The 23,972-nt window shown below is 31.7% G+C and overlaps 1 protein-coding gene across 4 annotated transcripts in view; it reads right to left on the reverse strand.

The window, feature by feature from the left end:
- Positions 1-23,972, reverse strand: part of LOC143080347 (hemicentin-1-like) — a 50,872-nt gene that overhangs the window by 7,633 nt on the left and 19,267 nt on the right. For 2 of the 4 annotated variants that reach the window (XM_076256156.1, XM_076256155.1), the window contains exons 7-29: positions 22,524-22,829; positions 21,853-22,155; positions 19,502-19,807; positions 18,210-18,515; positions 16,363-16,668; positions 15,720-16,022; positions 14,881-15,183; positions 14,147-14,449; positions 13,292-13,591; positions 12,016-12,321; positions 10,723-11,028; positions 9,928-10,227; positions 8,841-9,140; positions 7,198-7,500; positions 6,175-6,477; positions 5,493-5,792; positions 4,728-5,030; positions 4,045-4,350; positions 3,328-3,630; positions 2,392-2,688; positions 1,684-1,983; positions 1,174-1,479; positions 195-500 (exon numbers count right to left, since the gene is read on the reverse strand). In XM_076256156.1, coding sequence (XP_076112271.1) covers positions 195-500; positions 1,174-1,479; positions 1,684-1,983; positions 2,392-2,688; positions 3,328-3,630; positions 4,045-4,350; positions 4,728-5,030; positions 5,493-5,792; positions 6,175-6,477; positions 7,198-7,500; positions 8,841-9,140; positions 9,928-10,227; positions 10,723-11,028; positions 12,016-12,321; positions 13,292-13,591; positions 14,147-14,449; positions 14,881-15,183; positions 15,720-16,022; positions 16,363-16,668; positions 18,210-18,515; positions 19,502-19,807; positions 21,853-22,155; positions 22,524-22,829 — 6,975 coding nt within the window. The remainder of the gene's footprint in view (positions 1-194; positions 501-1,173; positions 1,480-1,683; positions 1,984-2,391; positions 2,689-3,327; positions 3,631-4,044; positions 4,351-4,727; positions 5,031-5,492; positions 5,793-6,174; positions 6,478-7,197; positions 7,501-8,840; positions 9,141-9,927; positions 10,228-10,722; positions 11,029-12,015; positions 12,322-13,291; positions 13,592-14,146; positions 14,450-14,880; positions 15,184-15,719; positions 16,023-16,362; positions 16,669-18,209; positions 18,516-19,501; positions 19,808-21,852; positions 22,156-22,523; positions 22,830-23,972) is intronic. The other 2 variants (XM_076256157.1, XM_076256158.1) reach the window with 2 other exon arrangements.

A 23,972-nucleotide genomic window follows, 5' to 3' on the forward strand; every position in this document is an offset into this window, starting at 1 on the left:
TTATTTGCATAAAAATTGAAACTGTATAACTTTTAGCATGCAAAAAAGATTTCAGATAAATAAAAAGCTGCAAAAATTTGCTTAAATCAATCTTAACAGCATAAAAATTTAAACCTTTGAACTTTTCCCACCTTTTTTTTTACACTTGTTTTTTTACAATCAACCTATAAATACTAGGTTAGAGTTCAACTTACTTCCTGCTACAGCTACAACGACCTGTGTACTCTGACCAGTTCCTACACTGTTTGAAGCATAACATACGTATGTTCCTTGATCACCGAATGCAGCGTTGTTAATGATTAAAGATGGACCTCCAACAGTTGATCCGTCATATTTGCCATTACTGTTGAGAACATTAATATTAGAAGTGGTTCCACCAACAATCTTTCTCCAGTAGACCTGGGTGTGGAGGGGATCTGCTACAACACTACATTGTACTGTCACAGAATCACCAATGTTGACAGAGTAGGCCAATGGAGAGGCAGTAACAACAGGGATGTCTACAATGATATATTAAAATGAAATTATTTCAATTCACATTTTTTGTTCATATCCTACTTATGGTCAATAAAGTTAAAATCAAAACGATTATAATCGATTAATGTGTCAAGGAAAATATAATTGTACAACAGAAACCAATGAACGTTACTGTACACTTTAAGGCTGTTTTTTTTGGGTTTTTTTTCTTTTTAAACAAATATTAAATAGTAGTATAAATAATAGACTAAGAATGACCTGCACTGGAATAGATAAATATAAATATCAATACAAGTACTGGTTAATTTTCATAACCATGAAGTCTCACATTTAATTCCTACACATCTTAAATTGTACAGTCAATGTGGAAGAATTTTGTTAGAGACAACATTTTTAATGCATTTTATGCCCTATTTTGCATATGTCAACTCTATCCCAAGAACATAGGACTTTCTTCATCTGTTAAGAAAAATGGCAAAGTTCACATTTCAACAAAAAAATCTTTGGTTTCTATATAAAGTTATATCTTACAAAAAATAATTGGAAAAGTTAGTTAAACCAAAAGTTTGCAAACATCAATGGATGGACCAGTGAAATATTATGATTATTCGTAGAACTCTAAACTGATATATATAAAATGAAAACTACTTCAAGTAGAATTAAATAGGAAGTACCCACAGTATTGATGCTACTTACTTCCTACAACATCAAGGTTTGTGGCGGTACTAATTCCTGTTCCAATAGCGTTGGTCACTTTACAGATATAACTAGCCTGGTCAGACTCCTCAGCTGCGTTGACAATCAAAGATGGAGAAGAGACTGATGAGCCACCATATTTGTTATTGACATTAGCGAGGATGACATCTGTAGTTTGTCCGTTTACGATTTTCTCCCATGTGACGGATGTAGCGGCTGGGTTAGCACTGTACTGACATTCCAGTGTGACTGATGCTCCACGGTTTACTGTATAATTTGGGACTGGTACGTTAACTGTTGGAATACCTTTTAAAATATACAATAAAATAGCAATAGAAATAAAAATATTAAATAATAATAAATTTTCAAACATCCTGAATGTCCTAAATTGTCATTTAAAGATTTGCTTTATCCCCCCTTTCCCCCAATGCAAAAGATATTTAATATACTAATATATACTATAAATCATTCAGTTTTTCAAAAAGATAAATAAAATGTATTTTAACATACTTCCAACAACATCCAAGAAAGTCTGTTGACTCTGTCCAGTTCCAACACTATTGCTTGCCATACAAATGTAGTATCCTTCATCAGCAGCGGCAGCATTACTGACCACTAGGGATGGAGAATCAACCCTACTTCCACTAAAACGACCGCTGTTCATGTCTACATTGACAGCATTATTGTTGATAATTCTTTGCCACATAACAACGGTGGCAGCAGGGTTGGCAGAGACGGTACACTGTAGAGTGATGGGGTTTCCAATGTTGACAGAATAACTTGTAGACAAAACTGTTACAACTGGGATACCTGAAAAATAATAGATAAATATTGTATTTCATGATCAATTATAAAAGATGGTTCAAAAATGTTAAATTCTCAGAAAAAAGCTTGTAATTATGCAAGTATAAATATGCTGCACTGGGCATGCAATGTTTAATAACATGGTAAATAAAGTTTACCGAGATTGGTTGTTGTTTATGCTTAACGTCCAGTGGCAATTATTTCATTACTTTTCAGGACTAATACTCAAGAGTTAATTCTTTTATATAGGAGGTATAAAAAGAGAACTATATCCAAGCAAGTCAAACTATAATTTCAATGATTCTTATGAGTTTCAAAAAGTTTGAATTTTTAATATTTTCTTGTAGTTACAAGGAAAAAGGTATGAAATATAAAAAAGAAATATATACACAAAGTATAAATAAAAAGACTTACTTCCAACAACATTCAAGTATGTCTGTGCACTTGACCCTGTTCCTACACTGTTGGTTGCGTAACATACATAATATCCAACATCGCTAGCAACAGCACTAGTAATGGTAATTGATGGGTTGTTGACAGTAGAGCCACTGATACGACCATTAGTATTAAGTTGGGTGGGTTGTCCGTTGACAATCTTTCTCCATGTGACACTTGTATGAGCGGGGTTGGCATCAATGGTACATCCAATAGTGAGGTCGTTTCCGACAATGACACTGTATTGTGGTTGAGGGATGTTGACAACAGGGAGACCTGAATAAAATAATACATTGGGCTAGAATGAAATCAAAAACAAGTGTTTGGTTATCAATTAAACCATCCTTTAACACTATCATATTAATCCATTGCTTTTCATTTTTATTTTTTTTTTATTTTCAAAATGGTCATGCTTTATAATAATTCAATGTTTAACAAGGTTTTCCAAGAAATATGAAATTTAAACATATTTCAAATTCAAAATGTTGTTTTAGATCCCTACAATAAATGTGCACACATTTGTAATTGTTATTATAATAAACAAAGTGATTCACAAAAACTAAATAGAAAGAGAAAAATCTAAACTTACTTTAAGTACATCTTAGTATGCCAAAACTTGATTTGAAGTGTCCACAACACAACATAGAATGACTTCATTTATTCATTTAATAACTTACAACCAACCCATTTAACTTCAAGTGGGGTATGGTTTGTTTCCAAAAAAATAATGTGATCCCAAATTTGATGAAAAAAAGATCTGGCCAGGTAGACGACAAAACAAAATATTCTGAAAAATATACAAAATATTTTGTAAAAAAAAAGGACCTGACCGACAAAAACCCATACCCACCCCCCCCCTCTTTTGAAGTTAAATGGTTGCTCCCTTACAATCAAGCATTAATAATGTCAACTTACTTCCGAGTACATCCAAGAATGATTGTGAACTGGTTCCTGTTCCAGCAGCATTTGTAGCAGAGCAAACATAGTAAGCTTCATCACCTTCACCAGCATTTTGGACTGTTAGGGATGGTGTTCCGATGGTTCCACCATTATATTTGGCAGAATTGGCCACATTTATGAAAGATTCAGCGCCATTTTGACTAATCTTCTTCCATGTGATGGAAGAAGCTGATGGTGTTGCGAAAACAGTACACTGTATGGTCACAGAACTTCCAAGGTTGACGGTATATCCTTGTCCAATTGTTACAGATGGTACACCTAAAAAACGTAAATCATCAATAACTTTTCCTTTTTCAAATAAAAATTGTATTCTATGGGAGACAACTCTCCTTGTACCTAAAAACAACAATCAACAAGTTTACCTTTATCAAATCAATATTGTATACTATGGGAAATTGTACTTTATTAAAGAATGACTGATAATGAAAGTGTTGGCCATTATTTCAGTTATCCTGGTTGTTTAAATGAGTTGTGCTTTTTAAAACAATCAACCTTCAGTCAGCATTTGTATATCATATCGCTAAATCTCTCAAAAATTCAAAAGTTTGTAAAAAAAAAAAAAAATTTCATTGAAACTTTCTGGATTCAAATTCTTAAAAGACCCATGATTTTATTGCAAGTTGTAAACCATATTTACAGTCAAACTATCACAGTGTAAATACCAAGACTTACTTCCAACAATCTGAAGTTGTGTCTGTTGACTCTGAGATCTACCAATGGCATTCTCAGCGAAGCAAGTGTAAACTGCTTGATCATCAGCATCAGTGTTCAGAACAGTTAGAGATGGTGTGCTGAGTGTAACTCCAGAGTATTTATTGGGGTTGGTGTTTGCGGAGATGGTTGTTACGACACCATTCTTGACCTTTTGCCAGTAGACTGAGGTTGCTGGAGGATTACCAGATACAGAACAAACTAACTGTACACTCTGGCCATAGTTGGCACTGTAAGAGGGTTGTGGAACATTCACAGAGAGAACACCTGAAAATTAAATATCGTAAATATCGCAAATATTGATTAACATGTTTTATAATTTTTATGTTTAGCCAGTATTTACATCTTAATAACCATGTGCTGCAAAATAAATTAAAAAAAATCTATGGATTAATGTTCCAAGGAACTTAATCTATTGAATCAAGGAAAATTTCACAGAGATAGTACTTTATGCTCCTGGATTCTAATATTTTATTTGTAGGTTTTGAAGTTTATTGATTTGACAGTAACAAATTCATGATAAACATGCATTTTCTGCTTTCTGAAGTTTAGTTTTAATTCATAAAAAATAAAAAATAAAAAATAAATTTACACAGGAAAATCACTTATTTAAAAAAAAATCTACAGAAAGAAGTTTAACTTACTTCCAGTTACATCAACATAGGACTGTGAGCTAGAGCCAGTTCCAACAGCATTAGTGGCTGTACAGATGTAATAACCTTCATCACTATCTCCGGTAGATTGAATTGTTAAAGATGGCGTGTTTCTGGTTCCTCCAATGTACTTGTTGCTGTTAGATATATCAAGGTTTTGGGTTACACCATTTAAAACTCTCTTCCACTGTACAGAATTGTGTAATGGGTCGGCCTGAACTTCACATTCCACATTAACGGACTGACCAATTTCTACACTGTAGTAGTTTGACAAGATTTGGACAACAGGAATATCTAGAAAATAGTCATTACAGAGTAATTATATATATATATAAATAAATAACTGTCAAACATGGAAAAATTGAAAAGTAACAATTTAAGAATAGTACTCATAATACTAAATAATCATAGACTGCATAGGTACAAATTTGTGAAAAGAAATATTTTGGTGGAGTTCAGATATTCTCATACAAGCCAACAATTTTGAATTTTATTAAATTTTTAAATTCATGGTAAAGTTAACCTATATGTAATCTATGAAAACTAGTACCACCAACAGTAATAATTTCATAAAGTATCAAAAAAAGCTATAAATATTTTGACATTAGATCAACAAATATTCTTTGAATCAAACCTTTAAATTAGACAATTTTTATTATAGATGAGTAAAGAATAGCAAGTCCTTTTTTTCATCTTAATCACAACTGCTATATTTTTTTATTTTGTAAAAAATTCAATTACAAAATGACATCATACCTCCAACAACATCCAAGTAGGTCTGTGAACTCTGACCCTTTCCAATACTGTTTGTAGCAGAACATACGTAGAAAGACTCATCAGAATTGCCGGCATTGCTGATTACCAATGATGGCTGGGATACGGTAGCACCAGAGTATTTACTTCCATCGATACTGATTGCAGTCTGTACTCCATTTTGGATCTTGGTCCACGATACAGAGTTATGGACTGGATTGGCTGTTACGGTACACACCAATGTGATTGAGTTTCCATAGTTTACATTGTATGAGGTGGAGCCAATGTTGACAATTGGAATACCTGGAATTGAAATATTTTACTTAGTATCATTACTGTACCACTTAGATCTTTTAGACCAATTGCAACTTCATGCACTTTGAGTCTTTTTAGATACTTGTACAGATAAAGTGAAACAATATTACCCGGTATTTACATCAGTTAAATTCGAAAAATTAATGCATTTAAGTTTGATATTTTCTAGGATTACTTTGGTATTCAGAGAAATGATCTTTTCAAACAACATATTTCACACTTGTTTGTTTAGAAGTGTAATATGCAACAGTCTTCAAAGAACATTTTCAATTCTTGAGTCAGGTCGAGGATTTAAAAGTTTGGTTTCAGACTTATTATAGAGATATGCAAGAACTAGGGCTTCACAAAGACATGATTTCACTATACTTACTTCCAATGATATCGAGGTATGTCTGAGAACTCTGACCAGTTCCAACTTCATTTGAAGCAAAACATATATAATAAGCCTCATCACCGGACTGTGAAGCACTGATGGTCAGGGATGGATTATTAACAGTGGATCCAGAATATCTGTTAGAACTTGAGGTAGAAATTGTTGTAGCAACACCACCAACTACCTTCTGCCAGTAAACAATGGTATGCTGGGGTGAAGCAGTAACGGTACATTCCAGGGTTGCAGATTGGCCAATGTTGACAGTGTACAGACTCTGCAGGACTTTGACATTTGGGGTATCTGAAAAAGACAATATTAAAATGTTTTACATTTTTATAAAGAATATTTATGATGTTAAAAAAGACCTTCTTAATTGTATTCATATAATGTTATCACAGATCTTCAAAATAAATGCAAAAAACATGCTTGAAAAGATCTCACAAACATGTTTAACCCCGCTGCATTTTTGCGCCTGTCCCAAGTCAGGAGCCTCTGGCCTTTGTTAGTCTTGTATTATTTTAACTTTTAGTTTCTTGTGTACAATTTGGAGTTTAGTATGGCGTTCATTATCACTGAACTAATATATATTTGTTTAGGGGCCAGCTGAAGGACACCTCCAGGTGCGGGAATTTCTCGTTGCATTGAAGAACTGTTGGTGACCTTCTGCTGTTGTCTCTTTGGCACATTCCCCATTTCCATTCTCAATTTTAACATAAAAGGCTAACAAAGAAAATTATTAAAAGAGAAAATTAAGGTAAAATTTAAGATTTTACTAACATAATTTCCCAACAGAGTCAATGTGAAAGGAGTTCAGAGTAAATTGTTATTCAAAATTGTAGTGATGGAGAGATTGAGGGTCCAAAATAAATCTACTGGTAAGTGTTTGTATTGAATATTTGTGTGCCACAAAATTCTGAAGATTCTGCCAAAAAAACTGCCATAACAATTTCACCAGTTTTTTGCCAAAGTTAAAATGGTAACAATAACAGTTGACAAAACTAATTTCAATAAGGCACATACTTCCTGTTACATCTAAGAATGTCTGTTGACTGTTTCCTGTTCCGATGGCATTGGAGGCATAGCAAACATAGTTGCCTTCATCTGACAGATCTGGATTGTAAATGACCAACGATGGGTTTGTGATGGAAGCACCATCGTATCTATTGCTGTTTGTATCAATGTCAATGGTCTGACCATTAGCGCCAATTCTCTTCCAGTAAACTGAGTTAGCAGCGGGTGTGGCTATCACTGAACAACCCAAGGTCACAGTAGCACCAATATTAGTGTTGTAGTTTGGCAGGGATACAGTCACAGTAGGGATATCTGAAATACAAATAAACTTTGACATCAGAAATTGATACAAACCACAATTTCATTTGAAACTTTTGACTTTATCTGAAAAACATACTTATTATCATATCATGGAGCAAACTTTTAAAAATAATTATGGAAAAAAAACTCAAATAATTTAGACAAATTTCTGAATGTAAAGGATCTACATAAACCTCCTTTTATAAGTGAATTATTTGCATTATGATTTAAAGAAAGTTGTTAAAATATAGTAAAAATTAGATAATATTTTGTATTTCAAATATTTGCAAACATCACTCTCTGATTTAAAAGGCAGGACAGAATTAACCGTGTGCATAGGAGACAACTGGTAAGGACTTATAACAATTAAATCAGAGATTGACATCAGCAAAAAAAAATCACTTATAGCTGAAATTAATAAAATGATGATTCTTGTTTATTTCTGATTTTATGCGAATCATATGAATCAAAAGATATTTAGTCAAATGAATAAAAGATGTTGAGACAACAACCCAGCAATGCTAAAAAATTAGACATCTGCAAGTTTTTAATCAAAGTTTTCATTTGACTATTCCATTAAGTAGTTAACCTGTTGCAATTCTGTAAAAAAAATCTGTAAAATAAAACCAAAATTTTTTTAAAAAGTATATGTTTACATTTCAACAATAAAACAAAATATATAACCATCCACCATATGAGGGTTGATACATAAATATATAGTCAAATCATATAAGTAGTCAAATCATAAGTTACAAATGACCTTTTCAAAATTGATTGCAAGAAGACAAAGAACCATAACCAACCATTTAGGACTTTAAGAATTTTTCACTGATTTATCAAAAAAATCTTCGAATTATTTTATTACTTTTTCTCTTTTGATATAAAATGGATTTTTAAATACATTTATGCACGTAATACTCAGCATTTTCAGTACTGTTATTTTCAGACTTTATTGAATATGGATAAGAAATGCCAAATCACCATGAATGTTAATAGGAGAATCCTTTAAAATAAAATATCTTAAGTTATGTTTTAATGGAGTACATTTTGTGCTTGAAAGCCAGTAACACAATGTAAAACTATGCCTTTTTAAAAATTTATAGGATATCATTCTGTAATAATTCTTTTTCAGTTGTGCTAAAATTAATTGAACAAAAGCATATTAAACATTAAAGTATATAATAACTGCCAATTAGATATTTAAAATGATTTCATGCAAGTGTTGCACCATGGCCAAGTGAAAAGAAAGAACAATGCAAATATAAATGTGTTTAAATTGTTTATTGTCAGTATGAACAAACATAAATAAATGTACAGAACATGCAAGTATGAGGCTTGTGCAGGTAACCTACTTCCAGTTACATCTAAGAAAGTCTGAGCAGATGATGCTGTTCCTACAGGATTTGAGGCAGAGCAAATGTAATATCCTTCGTCACTATTTGCAGCACTAAGAACTCTTAAGCTAGGGTTGTTCACTGTAGGAGTATTATAATTAGAAGATGAAGAATCAATAGTCTGTTGTTGTCCATTTATAACTCTGTACCACTGAACTATTGATGCTGCTGGACTAGCAGTTATAACACATTCCAAGGTAGCTGTATTGCCTAATAGTACACTATAACTGTTTGATAAAACACGGACAACAGGAAAATCTACAAACAAAATTAATCATATAAACACTCTATCCATTTATTTAAACTATTATTAAAACTTCTAAAAATGTGTTGAACTTTAAAAATCTGTATTAAATTAATTATTTGTCCATTATTATCAAACTAAAAATTTGAGTTATCTCCTCAACACAGTTTGTTGAAAGATTATTGAACATGTGTTTGCAATAGTTTTCTCAAGTAATCTCCCTTATAAAATTAGGTTGGTAAAATATTGAACAATTGTCAATGATAGCCTACCAGTAAATGTGAACCCAATTGGTTGTCAGTATTAATCATTATTAATCTTTGAATACAAAAAACAAAGTTTCAAATTAATCTAGATTTAAAGATGTTTGCTACTGTTTCAAAATAATAAGCTTCTGAAAGACTACTAAATTACAGCATATTAATGAAGGAACTTAAAAGCAGAAAAATTAGGGTTCCATGCACTTGTTTGAGGTATTAGCCATTAAAAATTAAGCAAGAATTGATTCTCTAGATTGTTCAAACTTTAACATTGGTAGATTCTTTTATTTTAAAACACTATGAAAAAAGGGTTTTATAAGATTTTTAAATATGGCTTTTTAAACTATGTAAAAATTATTAAAAATAAATTGAGCATTACCAAACAAATATTTTAAATGACAATACATGGATAAAACCAGAGGGTTCCAAAATCTACCAAAAAATAAAAAAGACAAGGGACGAAAACATCCTTAGTGAATACCAGGCTTTGGCAAACAAGATCAAAGAATACAACGTTGTTCAAATTTTGAAATATACATACTTCCAAGTACATCAACATATGTTTGTGAACTCTGACCGGTTCCTACACTATTTGAAGCAAAACAGATGTAAAATGTTTCATCATTCATATCAGTGTTTGCGATGGTGATTGATGGTTGGTTCACTGTAGATCCACTGTATTTAGCAGTGTTCATATTAATGTCCACCTCTTGACCACCTTGAACTTTCTTCCAGAAGACAGTAGTATGTTGTGGTGCAGCTCTCACGGAGCAGACTAAAGTTACACTTTCTCCATAGTTGACAGAATAAGAGGATTTTTCAACAGTAACAATTGGTATATCTACAATGAAAATTTGATGTGTGAAAATATTTTAGAGTTATCTCCCATGTCAGGAAAAAATATTTTCTAAGTGCTTCTGGGAATATATTTTCCAAAAAAAGTAGAACAATATAATAGATACCATATGGTATAATAAACTTATAAAATGATATTGTTGAAACTGTATCATATAAAAATTAATGTTAACACTTTAGCCTTTTGAGTACATACATCTTAGTAAGTGGATTTTTTAAAAGTAACAATTAAATCTAAAATAAAAATTTAATTTGTGAAAATATTTGAGTTATCTCCCATATGTTATGAAAAAATATTTTTGAATCTCAATTTATAAAAAAAATATTATCTTAGTGCTTGAAAAAAAAACTTTTCCCAAAGTGTAGATTAAAGAACACATACCATATCTGAATATAAACTTACAAACTGATAGCTTTAATACATTGTCATGTAAAAGTTAACATTAAAACAGTAAACCAATAGAAGAAACAGTAATCTTACTTCCAATGACTGTTAACGTTGTAGTGTCACTCCTTCCTGTGCCTACGCTGTTTGAAGCATGACACCGGTAGTTAGCTATATCACTGAGATCTGTGTTGAGAATGACTAGAGATGGCGATGAGACAGATGATCCTGAATACTTGTTAGTATTGGACATTTGTACATTTTGCTCTTGTTGATTTCCTGAAGCCCGTGTCCAGTAGACGTTTGTTTCAGGTGGTGTGGCGGAGACTGTACATGCCAAGGTTATAGAATTTCCAATATTAACATTGTATGTACTCTGCACTATACTGACAACTGGGATACCTAAAGAAGAAAAAATTGATAAACTAATTTGAAATCATAAATAACCTTCTCATTGAATGCTGGAATATAGAAGTGCTTTTCCTGGGAGTCATTCCTAACAAATGTTTTCAAGTTACAATAAAATATAAATCAGAACTTTAATGCAACAATAATAGATTAAAAATCTGCTTGAAACATTGAAAAAAAATATTTTTATGGTAAGCAACAAGTTTCATAAAACATAACTTTATGTTACGAGTTATGTGAACAATAAGATAGTTTTCTGAGAAAATCTTATTGAATTAAAGATGGACGTTCACAGTCAGAATATATATTGTCAATCCTAAAATCAGATTGAGAGGTGTATATAGTGTCATCATCTGTGTTGTCCATATAATTCTGCCTCAGTATGCTGGCCGTCTCAAATCATTTGTTTTCTATATGTTAATTAAGGGGTGACAGTAAGACCAATTTCCACAAACCTATTTTTTCAGACCAGTTTGGATTATTAGTTGCTGATAGCTTTACACAGCATCAGCATAAAAAGGCTCCATTGCTGCAGCCAGTATGGAGGATACCAGTATATCATTTAATTTTTAGGTCTGACATATAGAGTAATTTGAAAATTACTTTAAACGTCAATCTTATCAAAAGTAAATATAAAAATAGGATTGATGAAAACCTCTATCCTAGCACAAGCGTAATCAGGCTAATATCTAGGAATTCCATACCCAAAATTAACATTTTGAAAAGTATTTATCAATATTGTAATAAGTCTCATAGAACATTAGACCTTTATCTTAGAGGTCAAGTTAACAATTAGATTTAAAATTGTGCTAAGTAAATCTAATTGATTAAAGATGGACGTTCACAGTCAGAACATATATTGTCAATCCTAAAATCAGATTGAGAGGTGTATATAGTGTCATCATTTGTGGTGTCCAAACCATTGTCATAATACAGTGGATAGTCGCATAAAAAAGATTTAGAAATATATAAATAACTTACTGCCAACAACATCCAGGAAAGTTTGACTGCTTGATCCAGTTCCAGCTAGATTTGTTGCATAACAGACATAATTGCCCTCATCAGAGTTGCCTGCATTCCTGATGGTCAAGGATGGATTGTCCACTGTTGAACCACTATATCTATTACTGTTTGAATTCATGTCAATATCTTGTAATTGTCCGTTTACAATTCTACGCCAGAAAACGGTGGTTTCTTTTGGAGTAGCAGTGACTTCACAACCAAGAGTAATGGTGTTTCCCAGGATGACTGTATATGTGTTGGACAAAACATTGACTGTAGGTATATCTGAAAAAATATGATACCATAAATATTAAAGCATTCTTATGTAGGTATAGAGAGTAGAAATGGGGAATGTGTCAATAAGACAACCACCCGACCAAAGAGCAGAAAACAGCTGAAGGCCACAGATGGGTCTTCAACACATACTTTGATTACATGATAGATTCTAAATTCTACAGTGTATTAAGGAGGCTCGCGGGTACAAAAAATTTCAGCAAAAAATTAAAACCTTTATTTATTACACTATTGCTTATTACTTTATGATATGGTACAAAAATCAACCAAAAAAAAAAGAACGATTCGGTTTGGCCCCAGATGACTTTTAAAATGTTTATATCATTAAAAAAGCTCCAAATTATCTCCCTTTGGTGCAAAAATGTCATTTTTTGGCATTAAATTTTACATATCTTTTTTAACTCATCTGTGACCTATATTTTTTATTATTGTTTTTAAATAAGCTGTACATTAACTAAATAATTGTAAAATTTAAGCGATTTCTGTAATTAGGTTATTTTTTTTATTTCGATATTACCTCTATTTCTCCTATTAGTTCAACAGAAAAAAAGGACAACAAAAATGTATGCTTCTTCCGGAGGCAGACTGAGCTTAAATGAATGGCGACTCCATTTTTGAATTTCATTTTTCTTTTAAGTAGAGGATAAAGTTCATTTATAAAAATATATAGCGAAATCCTATATTAGAAAAAAAATTGATTTATACCCGAGAGACCCCTTAACAAAGATTAATTTTCTTTTTTTCTATCTTTTAGAATGTTCTTTAATACAGAAGGGTTTTCCTCATTGAAGATTGAATGGTGATCAATAATTGTTCACATCTTTGACTTTTTTCTTTATGGATAGTTTTCTTATTGGCAATCATACCACTGCATTTTAATTTGTTTTATTTGTATTAGCTCTTTTCCATATATTTATGTAGTATCGAACTAAATTATTTTTTAACTATCATCAGAACTTACTTCCAAGAACATCGAGGAATGTTTGATCACTGGATCCAGTTCCAACACTATTCTCAGCAAAACACTGATAAAATCCTTCATCATTGAGGTCAAGGGCAGAGACGGTCAAGGATGGTTGACCAACAGTGGATCCAGTATATTTTCCTGAATTTAATGTGACTTTATTCATTTGGCCATTCTGCAATCTTTGCCAGTAAACTCTGGTCTCAGCTGGGTTAGCAGATACTGTACATACTAAAGTGACTGATTGTCCGTAGTCACCATTGTATTGGGTCTGGCTTACAGTCACTATAGGGATAGCTGTAAAAAAAAGTTTGGATATATGTGCCTTTGTCCTTACTTAGCAATTTAAAAAAAAAAAAAATTTCAGTCAAAATACATTTGACATACTTATATGCATTTCAAACTATAGGCGAGTTATCACTGCTTTTAGTCATACATTTTGGTCATGCAAATCTTATTCGCATAAATGTGAATTTCATTATGAAAATATGTATAATCATTCAATACTATCATCAAATGAGAGAAGCCTGGTTGTACATCGTTATTTGCAACACTATAGGTGTATTGACACAAATTTATTCAGAATTGATTCTTTTCTTTTCTAAGAAGTTAATGTAAAAACATTATAGTATGCAGTTATCTCCCCTTAATTGAACTTACTATGAGATGTGATTTTTTGCTTTTGATAGACACCAGTTAAATCAATGTTTTTTTCAATTTTGGTTGTTAATTTCATGAATAGATTTTCATGTTATGAATTAATACACCATATGTTGTTTGATGAATGTTGTTTTTGAATCAAATATGTGTAGCCAGTTGGTCTCTTGTTCCCGGTTTTTATAATTTACTTACTTCCAGTCACATCCAAAAATGTTCGTTGACTGGTACCCATTCCGACAGCATTAGTTGCAGTACATATGTAATTGCCTTCATCGGCAAAGTCAGCTTGTGAAATGATAAGTGATGGCGAGTTGACCGTTGAACCACTCAATCTGCTATTTCCTCCAACAGATACATCGGTAGTTTGACCACCAACAACTCTCTGCCATTGTACAACTGTGTGGAGTGGGTTAGCATTGACCACACACTGCAAAGTTACTGTACCACTGACCACTACACTGTAACTGTTTGATAGTATAGCTACTACTGGAATACCTAAAATCGAAAAAAAGAAATACATGTACCTATATATTTATATATTCCAAGTTATTAGATAGAGTTCTACAAGATGTATACTTTTTTCAATGTAAAAAAAATTACTGTACTTGTATATTTTACTTATAGAATTATTTTTTTTCAAAATCCTCGTTTTAAGGTCCAAAATATGTAATTAAAAAAAAAGTCAAAAATAAAGTACAGAACTTTGTTGTCTGATCTGAAAAGATCTTTTATTTGCTTTACACGAATAAATACCAGCATTTATATAAATTCTTTTATATATATAATATGTAAGTGAAATTACATATTTGTTAAGAGAGAACAAAACTTTCAAAATTATATCACATTACAGTTTCAAGAAAATCAATTTATGTAAAAAATGTGCTGAAAGATTACAAATATTTTTATCATATAAAATATTTCTTTACCTCCAGCGACATCTACAGTTGTCTGAGAACTCTGTCCAGTCCCTACTCCATTAGTAGCAAAACAAACATATGATGCTTCATCGCTAAGGACAACATTATTGATGGTTAGAGATGGTGTGTTGACCGTTGATCCACTATATTTGTTACTACTGACCACATTGATATTAGTCGGTTGTCCATTCTGAATTTTTTGCCAGTAGACTACTGTGTGAACTGGATTAGAGGTCACAGTGCAAGTCAAGGTAATAGTCTGCCCATAGTCAACATTGTATTGTTGTTGAGGTACCACAACAGATGGAATATCTGAAAATAAAATATAGAAAAATTTAATACTTTAAGCACAGGGATGAACTAAATCTAAAACTAGTTTTGAATACAACATTGGACTAAAACGTGCTCAATTTATATGAAATCAGTATAACTTATTACTAGAAAGACTCATTAAGCAAGATTTTTAACATACTAGCTCACAAGAATACAGTTCACATGAAAGACATATCAGCCAACGAGGAAACATAACTCTGAATCCTGACCAACCAGTCTTACTCCTAAAATCCTGGTGCTTTATGAAGAATTAACAAATACCTATTTTCCTGTCAAAGGACCAAGACTCATCAATCCCAAGCACTCAAAGAGAGCATACTTACAAGAGACCACTAAAGCACTTTCTTTTATCACATTTAAAAGTTTTATTAAACTTGAAAAATATACTGAAAATATCTCTTGTTTTGCTATTCAATATTTCACGGTATTGAGCAAAATAAAATAAAAACTTTGCTTAATTTTTTTTTTAATACAATAAAAATTAAACCCCTTTTTTCCATATTGCTTATACTTACTTCCAACAACATCTAGAACTGTTGATGTGCTCTGACCTGTACCAATACTGTTTGTTGCATAGCAGACATAGGAAGCTTCGTCATCAAGATTAGCATTATTGATGACAAGTGACGGGGAAGAAACAGATGAACCTGAATATTTCCCACTATTTGCCATTTCAATATCAGTTGACACACCATTTTTTATTTTCTTCCAGATAACACTTGTATGTGCAGGATTAGCTGTTACAGTACAACCAAGAGCAACTTGTCTGCCAAAATCTACTGCATAGTTTGGTAAGGTTACAACAACAGTTGGAGGCTCTGAAAGAGATCAAAGTTTTATCAAAAATAACTCAAAGTTTGATATATAAACATAGTTCATACACTTGTTTTGTATAAAAATAAGGGTACTATTAGAGTTAAATTTTCATTTTCACCTTACATCATTTTTTTTTTTATCTCAAACACATATTTTTCAAACTTTCAAAATATTTGTTTTCTAAATAAAATCATAAGAACTCAGAACTGATTGCTTGCATGGCTTTGAAAGGCATTATCTTTCAAAATTTCTTGGAAACCATGAAAGAACTACTAAAGTAAACTGCAATACAAATACAAAAATACTAAATTTTTGGACCAATAATCTTTATATTCAACTTACGGCCTTGAATGTCCAAAAATCCTTGAGAACTACGACCAGTTCCAACGATGTTGGTAGCATGACATCTGTAATTTCCTTCATCACTGAAATCCAAATCGTTTATTGTCAGTGATGGATTAACAGTTGTGGATCCACCATATTTGCTTGGATTGGTGGATGGACCTATTGTTGTGACCACTCCATTAATATCACGTTCCCAATAGACTGACTGAGCAAAGGGATTAGCTGTAACTGTACATCCTAGTGTTATGGTGTTGCCAACTAATGCTTGGTAGTTGGATGATCCAATAATAGCAGAAGGTACACCTAAAAAGTCAGAAAAAAATGTATGAGAAAATATGCATAGGTCAAACAAAGGGGTGGGGATCCTAACAAGGAGGTTGAAATCAACTATTAATTATTGACTAAATTTAGATATTGGTAAGAAAACTTCATTTAAGTTCTGGTATTTGTTTTATTTTGTTCTCAAGCTTCGAGACTTAGTGACCTGTAGTTAAGTACTCATCTTGGCTAACATTTTCTATTATTACACTATTTTATTTCAAGATTTGATAAAAAAAAATACCATTTCAATTTGGAAAGATTTATGTGCATTTACTTTTTCTAATTTCTTTTAAAGATTTATTTCTTCGATTAAGAATAATGGAATCTTGCACCAGTTTTACAGACAAAAACTTTTATGACTAACTTATAAAAATACATTGAATGTTGTTTTCATCTATGAAAGGTCACTATTTGCATTTCATGAATCTTTAATACTTTCAAACTGTTTATTCAGGCCTTAAATTCTTAAAATGAATTTCTGGATTAAAATAATAATTTAATAGTGTAAATATTAGCATGTACTTATACAGAATTCATAGGTCAACAATAGTTAAGAAGTTTCTCACACTTTAAACCATTTTCCTACCATGACCTATACCCTTATATCCAATTAAGCTTTTGGCTATATTAATTTTGCCAACCTGTGAAAAACGCCACAAATACTCTATTAGTAAGGTTTAGTGAAAATGTTTCTTTTGTATTTAAATATAATTACCAGCTGATTTACCTTGAATACAAAGCAAGCTTGTAACAAAGTGATTAACCTCTGGTGTGGGGTAGGAAACACCCACATTTTTATTGTTAAAACCCTCTCAAATTGAAGATTACTCTGAGCCAAAAATATCTGAACTTGAACTTAAATTGACAATAGTTTATTATTTAAGCTGGCCAAGATAAAATGTAGGGGAAAATAGGGTTGAAAAGTCATGTAATTGTTTCTTTTTAGATTTGGTTAAATTGGCATGCTTAAAAAGAGATACCAGCTTATAACTAAGCTTTGGGTCAGCACACTACTCCATGGTATATTCTGTTGTTACCCATTCTTTTTTAAGTGTTTATCAATTGCATGTGCTTTGGTAGTAATTTTTTAACAAATTTACTGCATAACATAATCTTAAGGAAATTTTTTTACCAGTTATTGAACTTTTAAAACAATCTTAATATATATTCATAAAAAAAAGTGAACACAAAAAAATATATATATCTTGCATTGCAATGCTACATAAATATACCTACCTGAGGTCTGTTCCAAGTTAATGAGACAAATTGTCTGATAAACAGCTAAATATGTTCTGGATGATGTCTGGTTACTTTAAGCAATTAGAACAGTGCAATCATATTTTACTAAGTTGTCTTTTAACAACATATAAATTCAATATGAATATATGGTGCTGTTTAAAAAGGTGTGTATTGGTTGGTTTTGTACAAAAGAGTAATGGGTATTCAATGTTCGACCAGAATTTAATATACAGGTCCAGGTACCACACACTGGATATATGGGTCAAGGACACAAAACTACTTACTACCAGCAACTATATCCAGTTTCGTCTGATTACTTTCGGCCAGACCGAAAACATTTTCGGCAAAACATTTGTAAACACCCTCATCTTCCGATGTGGCGTTTGTTATTGTAAGTGATGGAGTACTAATAGAAGAACCACTGTATTTGGTAGAATTTGTCACTTCAATTTGAGTTGTGACACCATTTTTAGTGGCTTCCCAATAAACACGAGTAGCTGTTGGTGTTCCACTTATAACACAATCTAAAGTAACAGTATTGGAATAATCCTCTGTGTATGTACTTTGGGGAATGCTGACCGTCAGTACACCTAGTAGAAAGAGGAAGAACTTGAACAAAAAATACCAAGTACAAAATTTGTTACAGGAAAGACTAGGAGGGGTTGGTTTAACATGTTCCAAACTAAGTACAGGAGAAGGACAAACACCGTAAAAGGTAGATATGAATATTTATCAAATTGGTATAAAGCAACAAATGTCAGATTATAAGAAGGATATGTTGCAGGTCTACAAGACCTCTTCGGAATTAAACTGAGACATGTGGTATAATTTATAGTGGAAAGAAGAATAACTTGAACAAAACATACCAAGTACAAAAGTTGTTGCAGAAAAGACAAGAGTAGGGATTGGTTAAACATATTCTAAACTAAGTACAGGAAACGGATGAAGAACACCGGGTACATATATAAAGATTTTTCAAATTTGATATAAAGCAACAAATGTCATATTAGAAGAAGGATAGGTGGTCTTCAAGATAACTTAAGAATTAAAAACTAAGCTTTGGATCAGCACACTACTCCATGGTATATTCTGTTGTTACCCAAAGTGTTTATCAATTGCATGTGCTTTGGAAGTCATTTTTTTTAACAGATTTACTGCATAACATAATCTTAATGACATTTTTTTACCAATTATTGAACTTTTAATACAATTTTAATATATATTCATTAAAAAAAGTGGAAAAAAAAATATATATATCTTGCATTGCAATGCTACATAAATATACCTACCCGAGGTCTGTTCCAAGTTAATGAGACACATTGTCTGATAAACAGCTAAATATGTTCTGGATGATGTCTGGTTACTTTAAGCAATTAGAACAGTGCAATCATATTTTACTAAGTTGTCTTTTAACAACATATAAATTCAATATGAATATATGGTGCTGTTTAAAAAGGTGTGTATTGGTTGGTTTTGTACAAAAGAGAAAGGGGTATTCAATGTTCGACCAGGATTTAATATACAGGTCCAGGTACCACACACTGGATATATTGGTCAAGGACACAAAACTACTTACTACCAGCAACTATATCCAGTTTCGTCTGATTACTTTCGGCCAGACCGAAAACATTTTCGGCAAAACATTTATAAACACCCTCATCTTCCGATGTGGCATTTAATATTGTAAGTGATGGAGTACTAATAGAAGAACCACTGTATTTGGTAGAATTTGTCACTTCAATTTGAGTTGTGACACCATTTTTAGTGGCTTCCCAATAAACATGAGTAGCTGCTGGTGTTCCACTAATAACACAATCTATAGTAACAGTATTGGAATAATCCTCTGTGTATGTACTTTGGGAAATGCTGACGGTCAGTACACCTAGTAGAAAGAGGAAGAACTTGAACAAAAAATACCAAGTACAAAATTTGTTACAGGAAAGACTATATAGGAGGGGTTGGTTTAACATGTTCCAAACTAAGTACATGTACAGGAAAAGGACAAACACCATAAACGGTATATATGAATATTTATCAAATTGGTATAAAGCAACAAATGTCAGATTATAAGGATATGTTGCAGGTCTACAAGACCCCTTCTTAATTAAACTGAGACATGTGGTAAAATTTATAGTGGAAAGAAAAATAACTTGAACAAAACATATCAAGTACAAAAGTTGTTGCAGAGAAGACAAAGAGTAGGGATTGGTTAAACATATTCTAAACTAAGTACAGGAAAAGGATGAACAACACAGGGTACATATATAAAGATTTTTCAAATTTGATATAAAGCAACAAATGTCAAATTTGATATAAAGCAACAAATGTCATATTATAAGAAGGATAGGTGGTCTTCAAGACCTTTTCAGAAATAAAAACAGACATTTGGTTAAAAGTTTCTGGTCTTTTTCAATGCTGTCAAATCACAGAAAGCTACAACTATTTTTAATAGTCTATTTTCCAACAAGAAAGGCCAAACTCCACATAGAATATATCTGAAGGAAACAGTTACACCTGACAATTACTAAAGACTGGTGAACTTTAGTGTTTTATAGTACATAGACTATATAAAATATATTTATAATTCATCGTGCAAAAGGTGAAAGAATGACTAAGGGGGAGGGGTCATTGTATCCTCAATTTCAGTTAAAAAAATCATGAAATTTATTGTGTAAATGTATATGATAAAAACAAAATCCATATTAGGAAGTCAAATTCTGACTGAATGACGCCTATTAAGTGTTGACAACTGTCAAAAAAGATCATTTGTTGAATGTTGCTGTCAAATTGATTTCACAAAACCTTTTTTTAAACTTTTTAATAAAGAAGGGGATGACAGATATTTCTGTTAGGATTTGCATTTGTTTTAAATAATTGTTTTTAGAAATTTCAAAAAAGAATCAACTAAGATAAAAGCTTTGGTAAATTTTGTCTTGAATAAAATGTCTGATTTAGCAATTATATATATATATATATAAAAAAAAAAAAAGTTAGGTTGAATCAAGCAAAAAGCAATGGGATCATCAAATGGTAAGTTGCATACTTTCTTGAATGTTCCAGTAAAACACTGGGACAGCCATCTTAAGTGTTGAAACTTATATCATTGCTGAAGTTTAATTAAAAGTAAAAGTAGTCGCTCAGTACCCTTGTACTTACTGTACAGTCTGTACAACTTAAATTTAGCATTCTGGCACTTACCTTTATTCACATTATTACAGTTAAAACGCAAATTTTGCTTGTTCAAGTGGTAGAGTGTTATTTTTCCCAAAAACTCTACCAAAATATAGATTTCTTATATTTTGAACCAAGGGGAGATAACTTGTCCTTATTTATAATGTGTCATAAGGGATGGAAATTTTAACTCAATCAAAATCTGATTTTAAACAAATAACAAAGCATAGATTTTGCAAAGAACAATGAGGTTAGAATTTTATATTGTTACCATGGTTATTGCATGCACATGTTAGAAACAAATATATTTTAACTAGCTACATCATAATTTACAAATATTTTAAATTCATGCACCAATATATTTATAGACAAAACATATCAAACTTCTTAAAATGAAAATTATGTTTAACTTTTGAATAACAAATTTGTATTTTAATATTAGTCATCAATATAAAATTATTAATTCAAAACTAAGTCTGTTTTTATTGCTCTTTAAATTCTTCTGATTGACTATATACTATGTGAACTAAAGGTGAAGGAAAACTTGATTTAATAGGTATCTAGGCTTGAAGCCATAAATAATGCTTTGGGATAAAAAGGGCATACAATGTCTCCATTAAAAAGTACCTGTAAACAAAATCAAAATATAAAAAAAATATATATTAAAAATTTTAAAAAATCAGATCAGCATCTTCCATGGGGTAATCACAAGATATAGTCTTCTTGGGCAAAAAAAACAACATTTGTAGAACTTACTGCCAGTAACTGAAAGTTGTGTATCCTGACTGGTTCCTGTTCCAACTGCATTTGTAGCAGAGCATCTGTAGGTACCAGAGTCAGAGGTAACAGTATTGGAAATGGTGAGAGATGGTGTATTGACAGAGCCACCTAAATATTTGCCACCATTATTTAGATTAATCGTTGATGATACACCATTTACAATTCTCTGCCAAGTTACGGTGGTATGTTGAGGATTAGCTGTTATTTGACATTCAATAGTGATAGAGTTTCCGTACAAGATACTGTAGGAAGGAGATGGAATAGTTACTGTAGGAATATCTGAAACAACACATTATTGCTATTAGTATATACACTTAATAATAGAGGCATTAGTCAATTCTAAAATAAAATACAAATGACAAATTAAGACATGCATTACAATGTCAAATATCAAAACAAGTGATTAAAATAGATTTAAAAAAAAAAAAACTGACAATTATTGATTCAGAGAAAGATTTCACTTATATTGAACACATGTTTATTCCGAGTTTTGTGTTGCTGAATATTCATTTTTCTCCTGATAGTGCACAATTATTTGAATTCAGTTCTGGTCTGAGAAAATTAATAAATTTCAAATTTCCCCTACTCATGAGAAAATAAAATAAAAAATCAGGCCTCTAAATGCTATATTCCTAATTTGTTCTTACTTCCAGTGACATCTAAGAATGCGTTTTGACTGGATGATGTTCCAGCAATGTTAGTAGCACTGCAGACATAGTTGGCTTCATCATTCTGGGCAATGTTAAATATGGTCAAGGATGGGTTGTTCACAGAACCTCCCTGGTATTTCCCGCTACTGCCGATGTTGATATTTGTGTTTTGACCTCCGGAGTTCTTTGTCCAGGATACTGAAGATGCTGAGGGTTGTCCAGTTACAGTGCAGCCTATTGTGACACTGTTACTTCCCAGAACAGCAGATAAAGATGGCTGATCAATGGTCACAGAGAGTAATCCTTAAATAGAAAAATGGAATAGGTCAGTTTTAAAAGACAGTGGATCTCACTCTAATTATATATCTCAATCTATACCATTACTGTTGAGGAAGGTTGTCTAATAAAAAAGGTATTTTTATATTATAAAAGAACTTAATAAAAAGTGATTTCAAAATATAAATTTATCCGCAAAATATTTTCTATATAAATTTTTGTCTAAATCTATACCCTTCTCCAAATTTAATTGGCACATTTAATTTTTTTAAGAAAAAAAAACAAATCATTTAATCACACAAGAACAAATAAACAAGACTCGTGAGAAAAAAAATAAAAAAATAAGGATAGGTATTATCTTTTTAGTACATGTACATTGTTTAGAGTGTCTACTGTAACTATAGACTAACAACAGGGCTTTGTCTTCAGGTCTCTTAAATCAAAAATAATACAATAACTTATGTTTAACATCTCAAACAGTAGGGGAATTTGTTCAACCAATGTGGTCTAAACTTAAAACCTGAAGACACTTGGCCACTCTTGCTACTAACAGATTTTTATGAAAGCATCTCCAAAAAGTATATAAGCTGGCAAAATGCAAATCAACTTTTGATAGTACAATGTACTTGCGTGGGTGAATTTTTATTTACGAATGGTAAGATATAAATATACAAGCACTACCAAATGTACCATTGATAGAAAAGGATTGGGAGTAACCTACGAGTAATCTACCAATGAGAAGTAAGAATGTACCTACAACTAATGTACCATTGAGAGAAAAGGATGGGTATAAACTACTAATAAATAGTTGACAGTTGTCTTGCATGTGGGCATACAATTGAGAAAAAGACAATCTAATGGACTGAGTGATCAATTTAATATTGCTTATTTTATTCAATGTTTCAGAATATAATGCATTCTGGGTAATATTTTGAAAAGCGTACAACAAAACGTTGTGATTGGTTTAAAACGTTCTAAACAATGGAAATTGAGCCAATGACATTACGTTATTTTTATTTTGGTGTACAAAATATGAGATTACCCATAGTCCTTTAGATTCTGAAAAGGCGAATTCAGAGTAGTTGGACAAATTAGAGGGCAGCACCTTGAGATGGTTGACATACTGAGGTACAATGTAACTTTAGAGAAAATATTATTGTCCTTGTGAGT

Source organism: Mytilus galloprovincialis, chromosome 6 (assembly GCF_965363235.1).
Source record: "Mytilus galloprovincialis chromosome 6, xbMytGall1.hap1.1, whole genome shotgun sequence".
In the NCBI taxonomy this organism is placed as follows: domain Eukaryota; kingdom Metazoa; phylum Mollusca; class Bivalvia; order Mytilida; family Mytilidae; genus Mytilus; species Mytilus galloprovincialis.